This window comes from Talpa occidentalis, unplaced genomic scaffold, assembly GCF_014898055.3.
Source record: "Talpa occidentalis isolate TD23 unplaced genomic scaffold, MPIMG_talOcc4v2.1 talOcc4.7, whole genome shotgun sequence".
NCBI classification, from domain to species: Eukaryota; Metazoa; Chordata; class Mammalia; order Eulipotyphla; family Talpidae; genus Talpa; species Talpa occidentalis.
The window spans coordinates 84,659,045-84,684,523 of NW_023605083.1; the positions used below are offsets into that span (position 1 = coordinate 84,659,045).

A 25,479-nucleotide genomic window follows, 5' to 3' on the forward strand; every position below is an offset into this window, starting at 1 on the left:
AGGTAGGAGACTAAGGAACTGATGGAAAATGTTGATTAGGGTGCTAGACTTATTTGTTTTCAGTGAAAGGGAGGCCCATTCTCAGTACACACTCTCCAGTCCATTCCAAGGCTGGACCCAGCAGAGCCTCACTGTGTGGGAACCCCGGATCTTGGGGGAAGGATAGTAAAATGACAGGGGTATAAGCTCTCTATTAAATATGGTGGTGCTCTGCAGAAACCAATGAGGAGCAGCACAGGCTGGGAAGGATGACATACCCCACAGAGAAGCTATTTTTTCACTTTGAAGAACATTAGTCACCTGGTTGCTTTCCTTTACAACTAAATAATTCTTAGATAAAATAAGCCAACTCACTCTCATTTAGCAAAGTGTTTTATTCAAAAGCTTCTCAGCACCATCTTGTTGTCAGAAAGAATGGATATCGTCTTTTCTTGCCCATCCAATTCCCAATTCCAGAAGCAGAAGTTAAACCATTTGGCTAGAGCTCCCCCTAATGATTATAATTCAGATCATGATAAGATTTTGGTTGTTCTCTCACCCAACTTTCTCTAAGCCTCTACTTAACCCTGACTCAAGTACAGCTGTGATCCCCCACAGTTCAGAACAATAGGAAGGAATCATGTCAGACTTGATCAACCTCCCATTTCTGGGCTATTAGAGGCACATGAAATTACCTTGAAAAAACTGAATTCAGTGACTGCCATCTAGGAAAGACAGTGATACTGTCAGGCAGCATGCAGCTTGAAGAGCCCAAATCTTAGGGTAACCCTCCCCCCATTCTAGTCTAGGAACAAGGAGCATTAGGTCCATTTTCTTTCCACACACCTCAATTGCTCATCCTCTCCTATCTTATTAAAACAATGGACCAAACCTTTTGTACAAAGTTAAGAGAAACAATTACATCTGATGAAAATGCTAAGAGATCCTGAGCTGTAAGAGATGAGGAGAGTAGATAGCATGACCTGATCTTTCCCTTTTTTTTTTCCCTTTAAGAATATTTTGTTTCCGCATAAAGCACACTTCCCCAAAGAGGTCCCTGGAGGAGAAATCCTAGAGTCTGACTGTGTTCTGGTTGACACAGAGTCACCTGTGTAACTTTGGCTTCAGTCCCTGGATCTGTCCTTTGCAGCTACTTCAGGTCCCATGGGAGGAGGAAAGAGCTGGAGGCACTATCACTCAGCCAAAGCCCCCATGGGGTCCCAGGCTGGCAGGACTATGGGCTCCTGCTCTAACACAGCTAGCACCTCTTCAGGGACATGCTTCCTGTCCACCACTACTTCGTAGACATATTCCGAGAACCACTCATCTGTCATGCACAGGTAACCTGGAGAAAAGAATAGAAGTATCATGAGTCTTGAGGGTGAGGGAGAAAAAACCAGACACCCGACTGGCACTACAAAGACTTTTACAAAACTATTATTATTTGTACATGTTCTTCAGCTTTCTCATCTATAATCTCGCTTATAAGTATTATTATCACATGAGACAGGCATGGTTATATTTTTACCAATTAGAAAACAGGTTCAGAGTAACTATAAGCAGTAAGTACAAGCCACAGGAGTGAAGTTCAGAGCTAAGCCTTGAACCTAAAGTTGTTTCCAAATTCGGTGCTGTCCCTTGATCCAGTCATCTATTTTTGGGCATTTGGGTTGTTTTCAGGTTTTACCTATTGTAAATAGTGCTGCAATAAACATAGGGGTACAGGTGTTCTTTTGAATCAATGTTTTTGTGTCCTTTGGGTAGATCCCTAGGAGTAGAATTGCCGGGTCATATAGTAGCTCCATTTTTAGTAGACTGAGGAATCTCGAGACAGTTTTCCATAGTGATTGGACCAGATTGCACTCCCATGACTGGACCAAGAAAATGTGGCATATATACACAATGGAATATTATTCAGCAATCAAAAAAGATAAACTCATGCCATTCACAGCAACGTGGATGAAACTAGAATTATGCTCCGTGAAATAAGCCAGAAGGAAAAAGAAAAATATGGGATGGCTTCACTTATAGCAGGAATAGAGGGAAACCAAATAAGATATCAGTGTAAAAAAAATAACAGTACTAAACACAACAAAACAAAAACAATTATAAATCAGAGATATACTGCAGGGAAGGAGGAGGGAGAGGGGTCAGAGGGAGGGAGGGAGGAGCACAGGGGACTGAGGTGATGGTGCACGGGTGCACTGATGAAGGAAACTCTATGGGGACTACACCTGAGGGGGGGAAGCAAATACTGTTTAAAGATGAACAATGATGTTAAAAAAAAAAAAAAGATAAAAAAAAAGAAAGCATGATTAAAAAAAATTCTGTGCTGTTCCATTGCCCAGGTTGCCGCATTGCAAGTGAGGGGATGATCCTAGAAGGTAGGTGGAAACACTTCTTATTCACACAGCAACACCTTAGGGATTAATATCCAGGGCCAGAAGGGCAAGCACGCACCAGTTCTACTCTTACCCTACCTACTTCTCAGCATCACTAGTTGTTGTTCTTCCTTCCTCTCTATCATAAAACCCTACAACAATGAGCTAAGTTGTCAGGCAAATCATAATGGGGCCATGTCATCATTGCCAGGCAGTCACTTACATGCAGATGATACTGTCTGATCAAATGGTAACATAGTCTTTACTTTCCTAGGATAAATCTGTAATGAGAATCAGGAAGAACTGGAGGAACGAGACTGTTGCTTGACCTATCTTCCTTAGTAAGGGCGCAGAGCTTATGGATCTCTCCAGTTGGGTAGGAGTGTGGAGAGGTACAACTGTACTAACACCCCAGGTGCAGAGCTCTGCTAAGAATGATGTCATCAGGAATCCATCCTAGAAGCCTACCTGTATCTCAGGCTTCAGGAGGACAAGACAAATCCCCCTTCAGGAATATTCTTCCAACAAACTTAACAGGCAGAAAGATGCTTCACCTGAGTCATCACTAACATAAAGAGCGAAATTAAAGTGAGACTAAAGTTTGTGTATTTATTTATAGTATTTTTCACTGAGGTATCATTAGTTTACACTATGTATAGGCTTCAGGTGTACAGTTTCCTACCTCAGCAAGTGTGCATATATCACACCAAGCTGTCAAATATGCAGTGACCATCCACCTGGTACCAACCAATGGGCCCACCCTACCTTCCCACTTCCCCGCTGGTAACCACCATTATGTTGTCAGAGTCTAAGGGCTTGTTTTACTTTTTTCACTTGCTCAGTTTGTTTATATCCATAAATTGGTGAACTCATACAGTATGAGTATGAGTTCTTTCTCCTTTTGACATATTTCACTTATTGACAGCATAACCTACTCCTCTAGGCCCATCCACGTTGTCGTAAATGGCAGTTCATTTTTTAAATTTTTTATGGCTGCATGGTGTTCCATTGTGTGTATATATCACATAAAGTGTACATATTTAAAACAAGAGTAGGCCAGGGAGAAAGCACAGAGTACAACATGTGCATGGGATACAGCATGCATTTACACATCCAAGGACTTAACAATCATCATCACTGTCATCACCTTACCTTATCTGGCTCTCCCTATATCCTACACATTTGAGCCATTTTCTCTGAAAGTGTTTGTGCAATCTAGAGCTGTGCTATATCATTTCCCTCTACATAGGACCAAGAGAAAGGGAGAAGATGCAGCTATATCTTCCAAAGTGATTCTGTACTATAGCAGTTCTCAAAACATGGCAACAGGACAAGGACAATACACTTCTTTTTTAAATTTATTTTTATATATTTTTTACATCATTTTTCATTTTTGCACAATCTATGCATTTTCATCTTGGTTATATACTCCATTCTCCCCCCACCCCTGTGGCGTGTCTCTGGTTTAGAGTTGTTTGTTGATTTTGATTTTTGATTTTTACTTTATTATAATTAGTCTTTTTCCTGGTCCCTTATTTAGGTTTTCTAAATTTCTGCTAGGAGTGAGACCATCCGGTATTTTTCTTTTTCTTTCTGGCTTATTTCGCTGAGCATGATCCCTTCTAGTTCCATCCATGTTTCTGCAAATTGCATGAGTTCACCTTTTTTGATTGCTGAGTAATATTCCATGGTGTATATGTACCACATCTTCTTGATCCAGTCATCGATTTTTGGGCATTTGGGTTGTTTTCATAGCTTAGCTATTGTAAACAGTGCTGCTATAAACACAGGGATGCAGGTGCCCTTTTGAATTAATGTTTCTGTGTCCTTTGGGTAAATACCTAGGAGTAGAATTGCTGGATCATATGGAAGCTCCATTTTTAGCAAACAGAGGAATCTCCACACAGCTCTCCATAGTGGTTGGACCTGTTTGCACTCCCACCAGCAGTGCAGGAGAGTTCCTTTTTTTGCACATCCTCGCCAACATTTGTTGTTGCTAGTTTTTTTTTTTTTTTTTTTTTTTTTTTATGCTTTATTTATTTGTTTGCTGGTTTGTTTGTTTGTTTTGTTTATACATGCACTGGGTACAGTCAGAAGCGCGGGAGGGCGAGAGAATTCACCAGAGCCAGAGTGGGGAGCAGAGCAGGCAGAAGGACCGAAGTACACTGCTGAGGGGAGCAGCGGGCGGCAGGAGAGGTCTGCGCGCCATGTGGGACCCTCCTCTGGTGGCCGGGGAGCAGCCGGGGATCGAACCGGCGCTGCAGAGGCCGCGCGCAGCTTCGCAACCCAGCGCTCAACCGCTGCGCCACCGGGGAGGCCCTGCTAGTTTTTTTAATATGTGCCATTCTCACTGGTGTAAGATGGCATCTCATTGTAGTTTTGATTTGCATTTCCCTGATTATAAGTGATGTTGAACATTTTTTCACATGCCTGTTGGCCATTTGCACATTTCCTCTTTGGAAAAGTTTCTTTTAGCTCTTCTGCCCATTTTTTGACTGGGTTGTTTACTTTGATTTTGTTGAGTCTCTTCAGCTCTCTGTAGATTTTTGTGATCAGTCCTTTATCATTAGTGTTGTGTGCAAAAATTTTCTCCCAATCCATAGGGTGTTTCTTTGTTTTGGTTACTGTCTCTTTTGCTGTACAGAAGCTCTTTAATTTGATGTACTCCCAGCTGTTTATCTTTGCCTTTACTATAACTGCTTTGGATGATATGTCTTTAAAGATGTTACTGAGGTGTATGTCATGTAGTGTTTCGCCTGTATTTCCTTCTATATATTTTATGGTTTCAGGTCTTATGTCCAGTTCTTTAATCCATTTTGAGTTGGTTTTTGTGCATGGTGTGAGGTAGTAGTCAAGCTTCATTCTTTTGCATGTAGCGACCCAATTTTCCCAGCACCATTTACTGAACAAACTTTCTTTGCTCCATTGCATATTCTTTGCTCCTTTGTCAAAGATTAGTTGATTTTAAATCTGTGGGTTTATTTCTGGATTTTCTATTCATTTCCATTAGTCTCTGTGTGTGTTCTTGTTCCAACACAATGCAGTTTTGTTTATTATGGCTTTGTAGTATAGCTTGCAGTCTGGGAGTGTGATACCTCTATTCCCTTCTTTTTTTTTTCAGGAGAGCTTTGGCTATTTGGGATTTTTGGTTGGCCCCATATGAATTTCATCAATATTGGTTGCATTTCTTTGAAGAATGTCATTGAAATTTTTATTGGAATAGCATTGAATCTGTAAATTGCTTTTGGTAGGATGGCCATTTTGATAATGTTAATTCTTCCAATCATGAGCAGGGGATGTCTTTCCACTTCCTTGTGTCTTCTTCTATTTCTTTTAACAGTGTTTTATAGTTTTCTTTGTATAGGTCCTTTACCTCTTTTGTTAGGTTTATTCCCAGTATTTGATTTTTTTGTTTCAATAATAAAAGGGATGGTTTTCTTGATTTCTTCTTCAGATTGATTGTTTGTATATAGGAAGGCTACTGATTTTTGTGTGTTGATTTTGTATCCTGCTACTTTACTAAGCTGATTGGTTAGTTTGATTAGTTTTTCTGTGGAGTTCTGGGGGTTCTCTATATTATCATATCATCTACAAATAGTGATAGTTTTATTTCTTCCTTCCCTATTTGGATTCCTCATATGTCTTTCTCTTGTCCTATTGCTCTGGCTAGGACTTCCAGTATTATATTGAAAAGCAGTGGTGACAGTGGACATCCTTGTCCTGTTCCCGATCTTAAGGGAAATGCTTTCAGCTTTTCACCATTGAGAATGAAATTGGTTATGGGCTTGTCATATATGGCCTTAATGATGTTGAGGTTATGTTCCTTGTATCCCAAGAATTTCAAGGGCTTTTATCATAAATGGGTGTTGTACTTCATTGAAAGCTTTCTCAGCATCTATTGATAGTATCATATGTTTTTTATATTTCTTTTTGTTGATGTGTTGGATTACATTGATTGACTTTTTGGGTGTTGAACCATCCTACGACCACACACTCTTAAAATTGAGGACCCCAAGAAGTTGTCTATGTGAGTTATACCTATTAATATTTGCTGTATTAGTCATTAAAACAAAGTTAAAAATAGTAATTTATTTAAAAATAATTAAAAATATATAATGTTAGGGAAAAAATTATATTCTCCAAAACAAAATAAATTTATAAAAGCTAGCATTGTTTTACAATTTAACATCTGACTTCACAGAAGGCAGCTGAATTCTCATATCTGCTTCTGTATTCATCTGTTGCAATCTGTTGTTGGGGCTTAAGTAGATGAGGAAAATCTGGCTTTACAGGGACATATTGGAAAAGGGAAGACCTTGCAGACCCCATAAGAGGGCCCCAATCACCCAGAGGGGATCAGACCTCACTCCAAGAACTGGTACTCTAAAAGCAAGACAGATTTAAAGAATTAACAGGCAACATGGTGGTAAGTCTAATTTTGTAAGTTTATACATAGTGTGAGAGAGGACACCGTTGCTTTGGTGAGGTCATCTATGCCCAATCCTGCTCTTCACCTCTGACCTAGTGGAAAGACTACGCATCTGGATGTGGGACAGCATGCTCACCCTCACAGGAAAAGGCCTCCAGGGCTCTGACCAGGTCAGGTAAGGAAATAAATCCTTGTTCCCCGGTGCCTGCCTTCTGAGCAGTGTTTCTTTTTCTCAACAGGAGACAAAGGAAAGGAGTATAAAGACGAATAATGCTATAGCCTGTGCTTTTCCTGGTTTCTATCAGTGTGTACCTGGCCCTTACCATCACCTACATAGTGCCACTAAGTTCAAGCAATCAAAGTTTATCTACATCCTAAGTTAAATTCTTCCCAAGAAACTCAGCATTTGCCTTCCCCCAAAAGGAGTTTTCAGTGGACAGGAGAACAAACCACTAAATGCTACACCACCAGTTGAGACAGTATCCATTCTTCCCCTTAGCCTAATGCTGGCCACATAAATTCTTAGAGTAGCTCTGGACAGTGAGTGAGGCAGATGAAGAAGAGGCAGATCCATGTAATAATAAAGTTCAGTGTCCTTATGACAATATTATCATCACACAATCAAATGAGTCTTCAAAGAATGCCACAGAAAATGGACAATAAGTACCTCTACTATCTTGTTCCAAAAGCAGGAGATCAGATTAAGTCCTCACAAATTAAAACTCCTATCAATTGCAATCCACCCTTTTCAGTGTCCCTGACAAGAGGACCTGCCTTGATTAGTCTCTCTTTCAGGATATGAGTTCTTCAGGGGCCCACAAAAACCTCAGTCTAGGTGGCTGCCAAGTAATTGCAGCCTGAGTAGATAATGAACTTGTGGCTGCTGTAACTGTTGATACTGAGTCCCCTGGAATTTGACTTAGAAGATTAGATCAGTATGTCTGAAATCCAAGTGAGGGTTTGCAAAGGAGCAGAAAGTACCCAGGATTAATGTGACCACTCTGAAGAAGATGCAATTCCTAGCCTTTAAGCACCCCTGGCTATTAGAAACAGGTGTTCCCCAACAAAGGACAAGAAAACAAAAATCTGCTCCCGGGATTCCAAGGTTAGATTCAGAGAAACAAATAAATAAATGGAAAAAGAAACTCAATTTTACAAAACAAATTTTGTTTAGATGTTAATGTCTTGTTTACATGCAATGAGAAAGAAACAAAGTTGTCAACAGTCCTTTAAAGAAATTGGCAATGTGTCTCTGTTTGTTAAGGGAAAGGGTAGTACGGGTCTGTAAAGGGGGAAGGGAGTGTGTGGATATAATTGCTCTGGACTGGTTAGGCCAAAGTCACTCAGAAACAGAATAGTTTCAAATGGGCTAAAGGGAAAGAAAACCTTTACCTGAGAAGTTTTTAAATCCTACCAGAGTTCTGAGATTTAAACCTCTCAGAGTAGATTAGGGTGACAAATATATTGTCATTTATGAATTAGATTCATTTTATCTCTTGTTATCTTTGTTCTATGAAGTATTACACCTCACTAATTCTTGTAGTTAATTGATTTATTGCTAATTTTTTAAAAGGTATGGCAAAATCAAGTTATATATTCTGCTCTGATGGGTATGTCTGGCAGCATGGACCTAAGAAAGCCTGACTACTAAGTCCTCACTGCTAATCTGTCACCTGACAGTGATAACTCAAAGTTGAAAAAAGGACTCCCAAAAAGGAAGGCAAAAACCTCACTGACACCTGTCTCATTTTAGACTTCCTAACAAAAAGTATGAAACCATGTCAAGAACATTAATCTCTCATTTAAAATGAAGTTGTGAAGGCTATGTAGCAACATGGAAAAATTTTTAAGTGATAAACATATATATCCTACGTAACTACAAATATGTTACAAATCCAGATATGCATGGGAAAGAACATGAAAATTAAAAAAACCCCAAATGATAATTTTATACCACGGGATAGGGGATTTTCTCCCAACATTTTCTGACATATTATAACCCTTTTTGACTCCAAACGATTGTTCAAATAATTCATGTTCATTATAAAAAATCTTAGAAACATGGGAAGAGGAAGATGAAAAGAAGTGTTTTCTTCCTCTGCTCCAAAGTAGAGACCTGATAAAAGTGTGTGTATTCTCAGGCCTGAGTGGATGGTGCTCACTGTCCGTGGAAAGGGGAAGTTGGACTAGTGGGCGTGTTCCCTTTGCTCCTAAAGTTTCCCAAAAAACAGCTTAGAGTCCAACCTCAAAACCCTTGCTCTTGATTCATTTTCTAACTCCTCTGCCCTGGCACTACTGACCACCATGGTCTCCTGGCTTTTTAACCCATCACCTGTTTCAATAACCTCAGCTTCAAAGTCTTCCTTTTGTCTCTAGTGAGGTCATTCTCCCTAGTTCTTCTTCCTTCCCTGTCATCTGCTTTCTTGGAGAAAATAATCTTTTTTCTTGCTTTTCTCAGTCTATTTATCCTATATTTTACAGTCTGAGAAGCACACCATGAATGCCACTTTTGTAACACCATAGCCCTCTGCAAATGCCATTCCTATGTGCAGGTGAATAGTGTACATTCCTCTGAAGGTCAGAGATAACTATTCCATGATAGTCTATGCACAGTCCCCTGCATCTCATCAACAAATGTGAAGTGATGCTAATGCTAATGGTTTTTTCTTGGCACTGGGTTTATTCACCTCCACTGCTTTCTCTCAGGAGACTAAGCTCCTATGTGTGAAGTCATCCATCAGTAAACTGGTGAAGTAATACAATGGTCACACGAGGGTCCTGAATTTTTAGAAATCTGAAGCAGAAATGTGGCCACGTTAGCCAAACTTTTAGAAGGAAAAGGCTCAAAGTCTTATGTTCCTTCTGCTTCATTTGTCTACAGATAATACTAACAGCAACAGAAACAATGACAGCTAATATTTCTGAGTACTATGTGTCTGGCACAATTCTCCCAACTACTCCATTAGATAGGTACAAGTACTACCCCCATTTTAAGGATGAGTAAACTAAGGTTAAATATCATGACTGAGATTACACAGTCAATAGATGGCATTGCTAGAATGCACACCCAGCTAGTCTGGCTCCAGATTCTATACTTAATCTTTGTCCTCCTCAAACCAATACAAACATAGCATGGAGACAATCTGGTGAAAATAATAGATCCTCTATAGAAGAAAGCATATTTTCATGCAAAACGCTATTAAATATGGGGGGGGGGACTTTCTCCCTGAAAATTAATGCCTGGTTGCAGGTTAAGAAGAGCCACTGTCCCAAGTTTGTCTCCCCCCCACTACTCATACCCTCCCATAAGGAAGCAGCAGTTAATCTGAGAGCATGTGCTTCCTCTGTTCCACTCACATAACTATTTTTTTAGCCCAAGTCATATACGTTGATAAAGATGGGGGGGATCAGAAGTCCCCCAAAAGAACTTAGATATCTGGATTTAATGGTAGCAGCACTTTTCTCAAGCCTGGAAAGACAAGATAACCCAAAGGTGAGTGATTAATTTATATCTCTTCTCTTTCCAGGAAGAGTTTTCTGCTTTTAACGCATATAATTTTATTTCAGGAAGTTCAGTTCAATATTATCTGTAAGTTATATTATCTGTGCTAGAAATCCAAACTGAATCTCGGATCTACAAATAATTGCTTATCTTTTTATAGGTAATATGCATTTTAAGGGAAGCTGCCTGTGCACATTAAGAAATCTGAAGCGCAATTCTATCTCTGACACTGCAACCTGAGTAAGTCAAACCTCTCACTAAGTTTGTTTACTCACATAAAACATGGGTATGTTCATATCATGAGTTACTCTGCTTTGATGCCTTAAGAAAAAAAATACATCCACAAACTTCAAATGTTATGAAGCAAGATGCTATGAACTACATGTCCTGAGTACCTCTGACAGAAATATGGTATTATTTATTAAACTCTTTGAACTTACGTAACAGTATAGTTTGAAAAATGCTTTCAAACATTATTTGCTGGCTAGATACAGACAAACTGCAGGACTTCATGATACTCACGAATAGTGTTAAACCATAAGAAATTAAAACTACTCCCCAGGATCTACAATCAAGAAAGTTATTAACTATCTCTCCTGGTTCTACAATATAATGTTATGCAAAGGATACGATGAGTTTTGGGCTTAGCTCTGGGCATACTATCTTCAGAACCACATGGAGCAGTTAGGCTGCTGAAGCAAGTAAAGGTGATGCTGTTGGGTTTGCAGGAAGCAGAAGTCCAGATATAATCTGAATCAGCCACATAAATTTCTTTCTATATTAATCTCTAACATACCAAAATCTCTTTAGCTGAAAGCGTTAAAAGACCCCCTTTCAGGAGGAAGCATGGAACTTTTACTAAAGTAGAATCAGAACACAGGCTCATTCATAAGAAAAGATGAAAATGTGGATTAAAAACAATTTTAAATGTTCATGTAGCTGCAAGACACAAACGCAATTTGAGACATGAAAAACCGACCTGGTTCAAAACAAAAATTAGGAGAGAAAGAATTTTAAAAGATAAAATTTTCCTTCAGTAATCACTGCAGGATTAAAAAATAATACTCCCCTGCTCTGACTTAACCATAGTAATTTAGCATATTAAGAAAGTAGATAAAACAAGCACTTAGAACTGTTATGATAATTCCACATTCAGAGCTCTGTTGTATCAGATTTTAGAACTGGAACAATCTCATGACTAAGTGAACCAATCATAAAAATGTAAGGGGCTTTCGGGAGATCATTCAAACATGATTTATTGACTATCAAAAATACTCTGTATGGGGCCTCCCCTGGTGGCGCAGCGGTTGAGCGCTGGGCTGCAAAGCTGCCCGCAGCCTCTGCAGCGCCGGTTCGATCCCCCGCCGCTGGCAAAGGTCCCACATGGCATGACAGACCTCTTGACGCGCCCACTGCTCCCTTCAGCAGTGTATTTCGTCAGTCTGCCTGTTTGGTTCCCCGCTCTGTCTCTAGTGAGTCCTTTCACCCTTCTCCGCTTCTGACTGCACCCAATGCTTGTATAAATAAATAAATAAATCTTAAAAAAAAAAACTCTGTATGGCAGGATCATGGGTACATGGGAGGTTCCTTAACACTTCTGTTTATATATTTTGAAATTGTCCATGATTAAGTTAAGGAAAAAAGGAAAGCCATGTTATAAAAGCAGCCTGGACAAAAGGATTCTGGGAAATTTGGGGTGGTTGCATAATTCTTTACAACTATGCAACTCACAGTGCACTAACTTTGGACACAAACCCTCAAGATGCCATCTTTCCTCTTCAGATCCCAGCCCTGAATGGTGCTCTAAGAGCCCTTTCTCCTGATTCACACATTTACAAAATGTCTCCAGATACTTTATATGGGTTTATGTTCCTCAATTACCAGTTTCTGGTCACTAAAGATTAAGAATTGAGTGGTTAGGGCCTCCCTGGTGGCGCAGCGGTTGAACGCTGGGTTGCGAAGCTGCCCGCAGCCTCTGCAGCGCCAGTTTGATCCCCGGCTGCTGGGCAACGGTCCCACATTGCGCACAGACCTCTCCTGCCGCCCGCTGCTCCCCTCAGCAGTGTATTTCGGTCCTTCTGCCTGTTCTGCTCCCGGCTCTGGCTCTGGTGAATTCTCTCACCCTCCCGTGCTTCTGACTGTACTCAGTGCTTGTATAAATAAATAAATAAATAAATCTTAAAAAAAAAAAAATTGATCGGTTATTTCCATGAGTGAACTAGATGCTACAAGAACAGAAAGATTGAGAGGAAGCACAGTTTAGTGGTTAAGAAAACAGCCTCTAGTATCTAGAATTATAACCCAGACTAGAGGCTGTGTTATAATTCTGGCCCTATTATTTTGGTTTAAAGAGTATGCTCTTCTTATATGAACTTCTGGTTAAAAGTGAGAAGAACCAAAGGTTATTTCTCTTATATTAAATTTTAGAATATTTTACAAATTATTTTACCCTAAACAAGCCTATCAACTTTTTGAAGTTAAAGACAATGTAACAAGACCCAAGGTTTCCTCATCTTATTGCGAAATCCATTTCTGATATGATCTACAAGCAGGTACAAAATGCACGTATTTTAACAACTAGGGGATGAAAGAAAGTCATGTTGGTTGTACAACATGCTATATAATACATTTTCAGTCCACAGACAAAAAATACTAGGATTCACCAACATATAGTTACCCAACTGGTTTAGTAAAATGAGAATTAATTTCTCCTCTTGTGTCTCTTATGATGAGAAGGAACCTTTGCCAATTTTGCAAAAATAGCTTATTCGATTTACTTATGTCAGGCAGGGCCATGGATATGACCAGTGGGAAAGCCAAAGACAGGACTGGGCAGAAAGAAAGCAAGGGCAGCGTGCCCAGGTATCTCTGCTCTGTTTATCTCTAGTTTGTATTATCAACACTGATTCTTCAGAAACCATCCATCTTAACAGGCAGAAACCCCAGAGAGAATAGTAACAAATTGTTAACAATGTTATCTACAGAAACAAAATCCCAGCAGTGCTATTGAAGGCAGTCACGTCTCCTGAGAGCACAAATATAAGTGCTGCCTGAGATATGCCCGTCCATGTCCACCAGGATGACAAACAGGAGGGCCCTGCTGGGGTAAACACACATTGCCAGCATAATAACATACTACGCACTCTCCTAAGGTCAGGCAAGTGTGCCAATTAAATTAGATCATGTTTTCTTTCCTTCCTTCCTGTTAAGTCCGAACACTACGAAGAAATACATGAGAATAATTTATTTTGGCTTTGAATGAACTAGTCCTTACCCTCCCCTCTCCCTCTGCTCAATTTCTTATCTTTTGGCTCTCTGCGGAAATGCTTTACTCTGTATAGTCTCAGGTATTTCAGTTATTTAAGAACAACAAAAATTTAATCTTAACTACACAGCTGCAGATTTCACTGTAAGGATTACAGGCAGATCATAGGGATCAAGACCCCAGGTGTCACAATATAATAATGGAATGACTGAGTGAGCTGGGAAAAAAAAAGAAACTTTTAATTGAGTTGGAGTGAAGAGGAACAGTTTAATGGGGAAAAAAATAGCAAAATGGTCCAGAATCCTCTTTAAGAGTATTTAGGTTTAAAGCAATAACTTATACTGCACAAAACAGAGTATTCATCTGACTTTATAAATGTTCATCCCCTCTTAAATGTTTACTAGCTACAAACTCAGTACCTATTACAGATAGAAAATTACCACAAAAGCAAGCCAACATATCTAGGCTTAAATAAACTATAACTTTAACTTCAATCCTTTTCTTAGGCTAACCTTTATAATAACAAACCAAACTACAGGGATGAAGTTAGACCAAAGTGAAACAGAAGCTACAGCAGTTCATCTGAAGCATTAGCTTATATTTTAAAATATAACAAATATCAAATCCTTTCTACTCAAGATAAACTATTCCCTTGCATCCATTTGTAGATAGAACTCAACTATGAGTATATTTCTCATCTTTCTGCTAGTTTTGTTAAGGTTTATACCCCTTTCTAATTGTTCCTTATGTGTATTTGTCTTACAAAAACATTCACCCTATTTAAAAGTATGTTGCAATTTAATTCATAATAGTTAATTTAACTAAGCATCCCATAACCACAGAACAGTAACAGAAACCACAGAAAGCAGACTTGAAGCTATCTGGTGAATAAAAATGAACTAATAGTACCTGTATTTATTTACGTAGGAACAGAGCTGCTGAGTTTCAGAGCACAGCCAGGTATAGTTAGCCAAAATCCACCATTGATGGTTTCACAGAGAAATCAAAGACTTAGAACGACAGAGTAGATGGCCTTTGGGTTTTTACCAGCCTGCACTGCTCAGTCAGCAGCACACTCAAGTGCTCTCAACTTCAAAACAAGGCAAATATAGTCTTCAAAGACAATAGTTTTCAAATAAAAAAATGGGGCTTCGCTGGTGGTGCAGTGGGTTGAGCGCCATGCTGTGAAGCTGTCCGCAGCATCTGCAGTGCGGGTTAGATTCCCGGCCAGCCAAGGAGATACCCAGCCAGCCAGGGAGATACCCACATGGCGTGGCAGACTTCTCCTGACTCACCCGCTGCTCCCCTCAGCAGTGTCTTCAGTCCATCTGCCTGTTCTGCTCCCCGCTCTGTCTGTGGTGAATTCTCTCACCCTCCCATGCCTCTGGCCTGTACCCCAGTTCTTGTATAAATAAATGAATCTTTTTTTTAAAAAAGGCTAAAGCCCCACCTGCTCACTTCCAAATCTTCACACCCTTCCTCCTCCACCTTTTATCCTTGGAAATCATGGAACTCTGATGAACATAATTGGAAAATCACTATTCTGAACACAGAAGCATGGCTGCTGAAATCACTATTTTCTTTTTATAAAAGAAAATGCCTGCCTGATTCCTGCTTGGCTGAGATGTATGCTAAAATTTGATCTAAGTGTCAAATTTTACCACAGAAAGCTGTGGTAAATTTACCACAGAAAGCTGTGGTAATGTGTTTTCTCTAGTCAGAATCCACTGGCTAAAACTCAGGAATATGGGCTTTGGGAAGAGCTACTATAAAATGCCACCACACAGGTGGTTGAGTGCCGCTCTGTGAAGCTGTCCGCAGCCTCTGCAGTGCGGGTTCGATTCCGGCTGGCCGGCGAGAATCCCACATGGCGCAGCAGACCTCTCCTGTCTCGCCTGCTACTCCCCTTAGCAGTGTATTTTGTCAGTCTGTCTGTTCTGTTCCCCACTCTGTCTGTTCTGTTCCCCACTCTGTCTCTGGTGAATCCTCTCACTCGCCCCCCGATATCTCTGGCCTGTACCCCAGTTCTTGTGTGCATAAATAAATCCTTAAAAAAAAAAGTTTGCAAGAATAAATTATTAATTAATTTTAACAAAATGTTAATAAAATGTTAACTCAATGGTGACCTCTGGGTGAGATTTTCGTTTTCTTTGAGCATATTTTAAATTTTTCTACAACTTATACATTACTTGTGTTATTTTTTTCTTTAGCTTAATTACTATAACTCATGACTACTCATGGCATATAAAACAAATGCTAACACATACTTATCTCAGCATGAACTTAGGGGTCTAGGTATATCATGATGGTCATCCTAGGGGCAAACTAGATGCTCAGATTTTTCTCTAAAATAGCTAGCCAAATGGGACCAATTACTGAGAAACGTTCCACACCAGGACAGCTTTCTACCGATATCTCTTAGAAGACAGATAGCTGAGCAGACCCCAAGTCAGCTTGAGTTAATGTTATCAGATTAAGCTCACCTTTGTGGCCATGGTCTTCACCCCATGAATTCTCCACTCTCCATTTCACAAATGTACCTTCCTGATCATCCTGCAAAAAAAAGAGTGAATGACAGCGTATAGTCTGAAATAAATCTCTCCTGCTGAGGTGTCATGTAATTCTAGCTCTCTTTTTGTCACTCAGAAGAAACAGCCTTTTCTATGTGGCCATGATAGACATGATCAGGGCCATATATCTTCACCATAACTAAAAGGTTACTCTAATAGAAGTAGAGTTTGAATTTCTTGAGGGAAAAATGCAATAAACCTAACAAAGCAACAAATAACTATTTTCTCCTTTATATTCCACTCTAAACAGAAAATAAGCATGTTAAAATACTATTTGGCTAAGAAAAATGAAATAACAAATTAGTAAAAGCAGTGAACACCATTTAAAACCATTTAAAGGTACCTTCAAAATAATTCAGTAAGATATACATTTTGCGGCCCTATTAAATGTCTGTCTTGGGTTTCTACCCACCCCCACCTCATTTGTAATCCATCTTTTTTTTTTTTTTAAATATCACTGTCAGAATCTGTATCACCTAAACTTGCTTATTTATTTATTTGTTTGTTTGTTTATTTAAAGATTTACTACTTTATGCATACAAGAGCTGGGGTGTAGGCCAGAGATGTTGGAGGGTGAGAGGATTCACCAGAGACAGAATGGGGAGCAGAACAGGCAGATTGACTGAAATAAACTGCTAAGGGGAGCAGTGGGTGAGACAGGAGAGGTCTGCTGCACCATGTGGGTTAGCTTCCTGGCGGGGATGGAACTCAGGCTGTAGTGGCTGCTGATAGCTTCAGAGTGCTGAGACTTAACCCCTTGCACCACCAGGGAGGCCCACCTAAGTTATTTATTATAATAAATCTGAAAATGTTTCTTCTTTTTCACTTTGCCAATGAATTCCTGCAAGACCTCAATCAAGCTGTTTTCTGTGTCATCTACAAAGAATAATACCTGGACCTTCCACATAGAGATTCCAAAAAAATCAACAAGAAAGAGTATCTGAAATAGCACTACTCGCATTTACTTTCGCACTATCATTCAAAAGCAGTGCAAACTAGTTTTAGTGGTCAAAAACTTGAAGTAGAGGGAAGAGAAAAATTTCAATGCAAAATTCTGGTCATAAAAATGTAAATCCCAGGGAGGCGCAAGGGGTTAAGATGCAACCTATGAAGCAATCCGCAGCCACTGCAGCACAAGTTCAATCCCCAGCTGGCCAGGGAACAACCCACATGGTGCAGCAGACCTCTTCTGAATTGCCCACTCCTCCCCTTAGCAGTGTACTTTGGTTCTGTTCCCCGCTGTGTCTCTGGTGAATCCTCTCACCCTCCAGCACCTCTGGCCTACACCCCAGCTCTTGTATACATAAATAAAAATAATCTTTAAAAAAAATGTAAATCCCACTTCATACTTTTTTTTTTTTAAAGATTTATTTATTTATTTATTTATTTATATGAGCACTGGGTACAGTCAGAAGCACAGAAGGGTGAGAGAATTCACCAGAGCCAGAGCGGGGAACAGAACAGGCAGACTGACAAAACACATTGTTGAGGGGAGCAGCGGGCGTGGCAGGAGAGGTCTGCATGCCATGTGGGACCCTCACTAGTGGCCGGGGATCGAACAGGCGCGGCAGAGGCTGCGGGCAGCTTCGCAGCCCAGCGCTCAACCGCGGCACCACCAGGGGAGGCCCCCACTTCATACTATTAACATGGAAGGTAGCTCCATTTCCCTAAGGAAAATATGGCATGTGGATAAACTATGCCAATCAAAGAATGGAAGCTCCAGAGTAAATGACACAGAGTATATTGTGACTTCTATTTCTGAAAAACAGGAACATTCCATAAGAAATAGAAAATGGGGCCTCTCTGGTGGGGCAGGTTAGGGCGCAGCCTATGAGGCTGTCCACAGCCACTGTAGCACGAGTTCGATCCCTGGCCAGGGAGTTACCCACATGGTGCAGACTTTTCCTGGCTCACCTACTGCTCCCCTCAGCAGTGTATTTCAGTGGATCTGCCTGTTCTGTTCCCCACTCTGTCTCTGGTGAATCCTCTCACCCTCCCCCACATCTCTGGCCTATACCCCAGTTCTTGTATGCATAAATAAATAAATCTTAAAAAAAAAAAAGAAATGGAAAAATCATAAAAAGTCGAGTTCTTAGAAATGGTAAGGCTTTAGTTTGTTTTCTAATAATCTAAATAGTTTAAAAGTTTAACTTTTAAGAGCTTTAGCTAACACTGAATTTTACAATTTAACAGGTCTAAACTTATAAATTTGAACTACTTAGCATTTTAACCTTGTAAATGTCCTTCCAATGCTTTCCTTTTAATGTCAAGGTAGTTATTCTGTAACGTTCTTTCCTGCAATTAGGCTAAAAAAGAATATTTTTGCTTATGGTGGTAAAGAATTAAAGTAGCTGAAGTCTTATGATCCCTAAGCCCAGGGGTAAAATATCCATTACATAGTCTAGAAATGGGAAGGCTTATTTGTAAAACTTAAAATTTCACTTATTATTTCTAATAATGTATCCTAAAAATGTGATATTACTGTTCAGATTATTTCACAGGAATTTCAAAATACTTTATATCAAATTTCCTTAAATCTGCTTAATTCCAGTAGTAGGTAAGGAGTCCCACAAATTACTGGTATTGACATTTTGCTGCAGAAGGAGCTGAATGACAAGTGAAAGGAAAGTCTGAACATTAGTCATCAAGCTATGAACCTTTCAGGCCACATTTTAATTCCTTATTAAGTAGAAGTTATCTTCTCCCAAGTTCCCTTGCTGACATTTCTTCATACCAGGAATTTCCAAAGTTACAGTAAAGCAGTTACTTCTTTATACCCTGCTGACTAAAAATCTGCTCCTCATGGAAAGTTCTATCTTTATCTCCCCTGTACTTGCAGCCAAGCCCCATTTGATGCTGGCACAATGTCTTGCTTGGAAGTTAACTTTTAACAGAAATCATATACACTATGACTGAAGTGCTAATGGATAAACAGTTTGCAAGAGAATGTAGGTCCATCTGTGCAAACACTGCAGTAGGCATGCTGAGGGTCATACCTTCTCTGAGACAGCAGTGAAGGTCATGGCGTGGGTCATAAGTGACTCACCAAAAGTCAACCTCTCGGCTTTACTCATGTTCTTCAAGGAGACACCAAACACTAACTCATGGTCATAACTGTGGAAAAAGTGGAGAGAGTATAATCATGGAAGGAAACTGGATTCTGGTTGTAAAGGGAATAGTGAAGAAACTCAAGGGGCTCAAGAGCTCCAAATAAGTAAAAAGCTCTTCAGAGAATATGGTACATGCAGAATTTAGTTTCTCAATGGGATTCCATTCCCTATGTGTCAAACAGTACTTAGGAAAATATTAAATGGTTAAATATACATTCTCCATATCAAAGTGCTGACAGGATAAGCTTGCCTTGTCCTTTTGGCAAAAAATTTTTTAAAAAATTTCTAAAGTGACTTCTTTCAAAAAATATCCCTCTTAAGTTGGCAGAATCACCTAATTTCTGAATTTACTCAGACCATTTCTGTGAAATTTAAATGAAAAAATGTCAAAATATTCTTTAATATTTTCAAAGTTAAAAAAAGTTATTCTCTATTCTAGTTAACTCAGTTTCTTACAAGTAACAATCACTTATAGGTAATAAATATATTTTAACAGGGAATTCTCTTTGATTTAGCTCACAAGTGAATATTCATTGTTATAGCTAGCCAGGAGGAATGCTTTAAAACATGTATGCAAATTAATCCTAGTTGTCATAGAGACAAAATAAATAAGGCATCAAACAAAGATAAGTAGTTAAAAAGGATCAAATAGCAACAAGAAACCTGGAAAGCCTTTCATTACATTTCCAAATGTACTGGGTTTATCTACACAATCAACAATTATTTCTTTAATGTCTTTCTCATGTGGATGGCTTTTTAGGAACACCAACAATTTCAACTCTAATATAAAATATGATCTTGATTTCCCACATTAGAGCAGTAAGTATGTGGAGTTTCTACTCTGAGTCCTCAAACTATGGATGGAAAAAAGAGATCCACCCTCAGGTTGACCTTAATCTGGGTGAACCTCAGTTGAATCATTTTGTACCAAGAGTGCACTCCAAAAGCAACAACCCAAATGACTATTTAAAATTTCTCTTACTCACACATTCATGTCACTGAGACCCAACTTGCCATTGAAGTGTTTTCCAACATCACAGCCAAACCACACAGCCTAGAAGCAGAAGAAAGAGGAAGATAGTAGGTCAACATAAATCCTATCTTCCTATTACACTAAACAAGTAGAAGAAAAGGCTTAACTTCCAATGGGGAAGATAAGAGAAACAACACTAACCTCTCCATCTTTGATGGAGGCAGCAACCATCTTTTTCAAGAAGTCAATGGGCTGGTTGTTATAAAGAGTTTTTCTCCCTCCAACCATATTGCTTAGGTATTCCACTGTGTAAAGTCTGTTGTACTTGTGTTGGGGTCGAGGGTCATTCACTAAACAAATCTATTGAGATTAAGAACATGCTGATTAGACCACAAAAGCAGGAAATGTCAAGCAAGACAAACAGCTCGCCTCTAAGTTCATTTGTTTGCATAAAGTTCACCCACTCTGACTATAAGGATAAGCATTACAACTACACTGCTAATATAACAAAGAACAAAAGGTGGCAGTTATGTGATAGAGGTTCTTGCATATTCTAATTAGTGCAAAGCATACATCTGGGAACTGTACCAATCTGTTTTTCCTACTGGCAAGATTTGTCCAAAACTCATTTGAAAAATTGCAAGCACTGAATATGACAAGATGGAAAGCCTATCACTATAAGATTCCTGCTCTCAAGTTAATAAGACAGGCTTTAGACCTGGCAATAATACCGCAGCCAGTCTGAGATTACAATAATAAAACAAAGTCATTTGCTTATAAGAGATTCCAAATACCAACAAAGAAAGGGAATTCTGATCATCTTGCTAGGTAGGTGGAAAAAAACTAAAGATAGCAGGAAAGACTAGGAAGTGACACTGTTCCCTTCTACCAGAATCCCAAGAAGGGTCCACAGTACAGAGGTACTCTGAACCCATGGGAAGAAATACACAAATCATTTTGATTGTCTTAGCACCTGAGAATGATTCTGGGCCCAAATCAGGAGAGCATATGGGAATTAAACTGACTGCTGGCCTACACTTAGAAATCTCTGAAAAAAGCATTAGGAAAGATAAGTCCTAATGTGACCATTTTATTTGGAGCATACAATACCTCAGAGGAAGGAAGAAAAATTTTATTTAGTGTCTAGCTTTGATGATCATGCATATTAACCCAGGAATCTTACACCCTTCCTGGGAGTCAACAGGCATTTGAAAGTTAATAGCCAGTGGCTGCCAGTTCCAGCCTCCAACCTTATCTTCCATATTGAATAGTGGCTTGACATGTTCCTTATAAAATTCCAAGGGTGTTATGGGGCCAATCTTCTGATAATTTTTATCTTTGTCTCGATACTCCCAGGTGAATGTCTCTGGTGGATTTCCTAGGCAGATGCACACCACTCGGAATATCTGGAAGAGAGTAAGACAGGTAAGTAATGGCTATGGGGGAATGGCATTTTTCACATCTTCATTTTCCTCAAGGGTGGGAAATAAGGAATCAATGGCTGAATTCAAACCAGAACTATCACAGGAAATCTATTAAGTTCCAAAAATAAGGTTGATGTCCAGGATTTGATATCAATCAACTTGTAAGTTCTCAAATAAACACTCTGAATAATACAATCCTGAAATGTTAATATTTAGTGCTTTGTATTTGCCCTGCAAATTAAACTTCCTTAGTCAAAAGACTGCTCATCACTGATACCCAACAAAACCTGGGCTGCTGCTCTGCTGATTATTATTATTTTTAAAGATTTATTTATTTATGCAAGAACCAGGGTACAGGTCAGAGGTGTGGGAGGTGAGAGGATTCACCAGAGACAGAGTAGGGAACAGAACAGGCAGACTAACTGAAATACAATGCTGAGGGGAGTAGCAGGCGAGTCAGGGGAGGTCTGCTGCACCATATGGGTAGCTCCCTGGCTGGGGATAGAACACATGCTGCAGTGGCTGCGGACAGCTTCATAGTGATGCGTCTTAACCCCTTGCGCCACCAGGGAGGCCCTCTGCTGATTATTTTTCAGGTGACAAATATAACATACTTTATAAATGGATTTCTTTGTCTTTATACATCTAGGGTTTCCTCTGATTGTGATAGGGTCTTACTCTTAGAAAAGTCATCAACTTTCCGAAGAAATCAAAAAAACCATCCCTTTTATCATTGAAACAAAAAAAATCAAATATTTGGGAATAAATCTAACAAAAGAGGTAAAGGACCTACACAAAGAAAACTATAAAACACTGTTAAAAGAAATAGAAGAAGACACAAAGAAATGGAAAGACATCCCCTGCTCATAGATTGGAAGAATAAACATTATTAAAATGGCCATCCTACCAAAAGCAATATACAGATTCAATGCTATTCCAATCAAAATTTCAATGTCATTCTTCAAAGAAATAGAACAATTATTGATGAAATTCATATGGAATCACAAAAAACCCCGAAATGCCAAAGCTCTCCTGAAAAAGAAAGAAGGGAATGGAGGCATCACACTCCCAGACTTCAAACTATACTACAAAGCCATAATCATCAAAACTGCATGGTATCGGAACAAGAACAGACATACAGACCAATGGAATCGAATAGAAAATCCAGAAATAAACCCACAGATTTATGGTCAACTAATCTTTGACAAAGGAGCAAAGACTATGCATTGGAGCAAAGAAAGTTTGTTCAATAAATGGTGCTGGGAAAACTGGGTCACTACATGCAAAAGAATGAAGCTTGACCACTACCTCACACCATACACAAAAATCAACTCAAAATGGATTAAAGAACTAGACATAAGACCTGAAACCATAAAATATATAGAAGGAAATATAGGCGAAACACTACGTGATTTGCACATCAAAGACATCTTTACAGACACATCACCCAAAGCAGTGATAGTGAAGGCAAAGATAAACAGCTGGGACTACATCAAATTAAAGAACTTCTGCACAGCAAAAGAGATAATAACAAAAACAAAGAGAAACCCCACTGACTGGGAGAACATTTTTGCACCCAACACTAATGATAAAGGACTGATCACAAAAATCTGCAAAGAGCTGATGAGACTCAACAACAACAAAGAAAATAATCCAGTCAGAAAATGGGCAGAAGAGCTAAAAAGAAACTTCTCTGAAGAGGAAATGCAAATGGCCAACAGGCATATGAAAAAATGTTCAACATCACTTGTCATCAGGGAAATGCAAATCAAAACTACCATGAGATACCATCTTACACCAGTGAGAATGGCACATATTAAAAAAACTAGCAACAACAAATGTTGGCGAGGGTGTGGAGAAAAAGGAACTCTCCTGCACTGTTGGTGGGAGTGCAAACTGGTCCAACCACTATGGAGAGCTGTGTGGAGATTTCTTGACCTACTAAACATAGAGCTTCCATATAATCCAGCAATTCCACTCCTAGGTATTTACCCAAAGGACACAGAAACATCAATTCCAAAGAGCACCTGCACACCTATGTTTATAGCAGCACTGTTTACAATAGCTAAGCTTTGGAAACAGCCCAAATGCCCAAAAATAGATGACTGGATCAAGAAGATGTGGTACATATACACCATGGAATATTACTCAGCAATCAAAAAAGATAAACACATGCAATTTGCAGCAACATGGATGGCACTGGAAGGGATCATGCTCAGTGAAATAAGCCAAAAAGAAAAAGAAAAATACCGGATGGTCTCACTCATAGCAGGAATCTAGAAAACTTAAATAAGGGACCAGGAAAATGAATAACTATAAGAAAGTGAAAATCAAAATCAACAAGAAACTATGAACCAGAGACACTTTTTGGGGGGTAGGGGGCGGGAGGAGAGGGATTGGGGTCAGAATGGGGGGTTGCAATTGTATGGGGAATATAAAAATAAAATTTATTATAAAAAAAAAACACATGTTCACTTTAAAAGTGAAATAAAAATGATATGTGTCTTCAAAAAAAAAAAAAAAGAAGTTTTCAGAAGGAGACAACTGAGAAAATTGAAAAGACATTATCAATAGATGGATACAAGAAGCATTTTCTGCACTGAGCCCATAAATCTAGCTTGTAAGGAGCTACAGAGCACCAGCAAGACGACTGAATGTAAATCCACACCAAGGTACTTCATCTTGAACTGTCAGAACATCAATTATAAAGAAAGGATCTTCTCAGCTTGTAGAGTAGAGGAATGACAGTCACATCCAATCATCAGTTATGAGAAGGAATGTGATTTCTCCCAGCAGCACTGGGAACTAGAAGACAAGGAAGGAATACCTTAAAAACAGTGAGAGAGGGGCCTCCCTGGTGGCACAAGGGGTTAAGACACAACCTATGGGGCGTCCCCTGGTGGCGCAGCGGTTGAGCGCTGGGCTGCAAAGCTGCCCGCAGCCTCTGCAACGCCAGTTTGATCCCCCACCGCCTGGTGAGGGTTCCACATGGCACGCAGACCCCTCCTGCCGCCCGCTGCTCCCCTCAGCAGTGTACTTAGTCAGTCTGCCTGTTCTACTCTCTGCTCTGGTTCTGGTGAATTCTCTCACCCTCCCGCGCTTCTGACTGTACCCAGTGCTTGTATAAATAAATAAATAAGTCTTTAAAAAAAAAAAGTCATCAACTTTTCAGCTGAAATTTGGATGACAATGTCAGTGAAAGGCGATACTAGAACAGGAATAACTTTTTGTAGTAAGATACCATTTTTTGGGTTGGGAGATCATAACATTTCTAATGGTGTCACAATATCTTCAACTTAGCATCATTACACTCCAATAATATTTTATATTATTTTCATCTTATAGAAAGGCAAAAAGAAGTATAGATACTTTCGCTAGGGTAAGAGTATATACAAAGTATTTCCTTTTCTAAACCAAATACGCTATTTTAAAAAAATATAACACCATGGCATCAATTTTAAAAAATGTAACACTGCCTCTCCTCTTCTTTTTCCACCTCATAATCACTACCCTGATCCAGTAACTGCATTATTTGTACCACACATTTGTATATTCTATTTATACCAAAAAGAAAAGGATTTTATATTTTGTTCTAAATACTGTACATCTGATAGGCCCACTTAATTCTCATAACATTCTCTCAAATGTGTTATTATCTGCCCTTTCTTTTCAGAAGAGATGGAGACTAAAGAAATGAAGTGAACCTACTTAAGTGCACTACTCAGTTAAGTGGCAGAACCATGATGTAAATTGAAGTCACACACTGGTAAAAAGGGAACATTTACAGACTGTCTCCTGTACTGTCTTACAATATCTGAATATCGGATCTCTTAATCCCATTTTATA

At 39.3% G+C, this 25,479-nt stretch overlaps 1 protein-coding gene across 1 annotated transcript in view; it reads right to left on the reverse strand.

The window, feature by feature from the left end:
- Positions 1 to 334: 334 nt before the first annotated feature.
- BLMH (bleomycin hydrolase) overlaps positions 335 to 25,479 on the reverse strand; it is a 40,528-nt gene continuing 15,383 nt past the window's right edge. Inside the window, exons 7-12 of the mRNA XM_037491860.2 lie at positions 21,460 to 21,615; positions 20,411 to 20,569; positions 20,223 to 20,290; positions 19,123 to 19,240; positions 16,040 to 16,109; positions 335 to 1,324 (exon numbers count right to left, since the gene is read on the reverse strand). Of these exons, the coding sequence (XP_037347757.1) occupies positions 1,173 to 1,324; positions 16,040 to 16,109; positions 19,123 to 19,240; positions 20,223 to 20,290; positions 20,411 to 20,569; positions 21,460 to 21,615 (723 nt within the window). The 3' untranslated portion in view covers positions 335 to 1,172. The remainder of the gene's footprint in view (positions 1,325 to 16,039; positions 16,110 to 19,122; positions 19,241 to 20,222; positions 20,291 to 20,410; positions 20,570 to 21,459; positions 21,616 to 25,479) is intronic.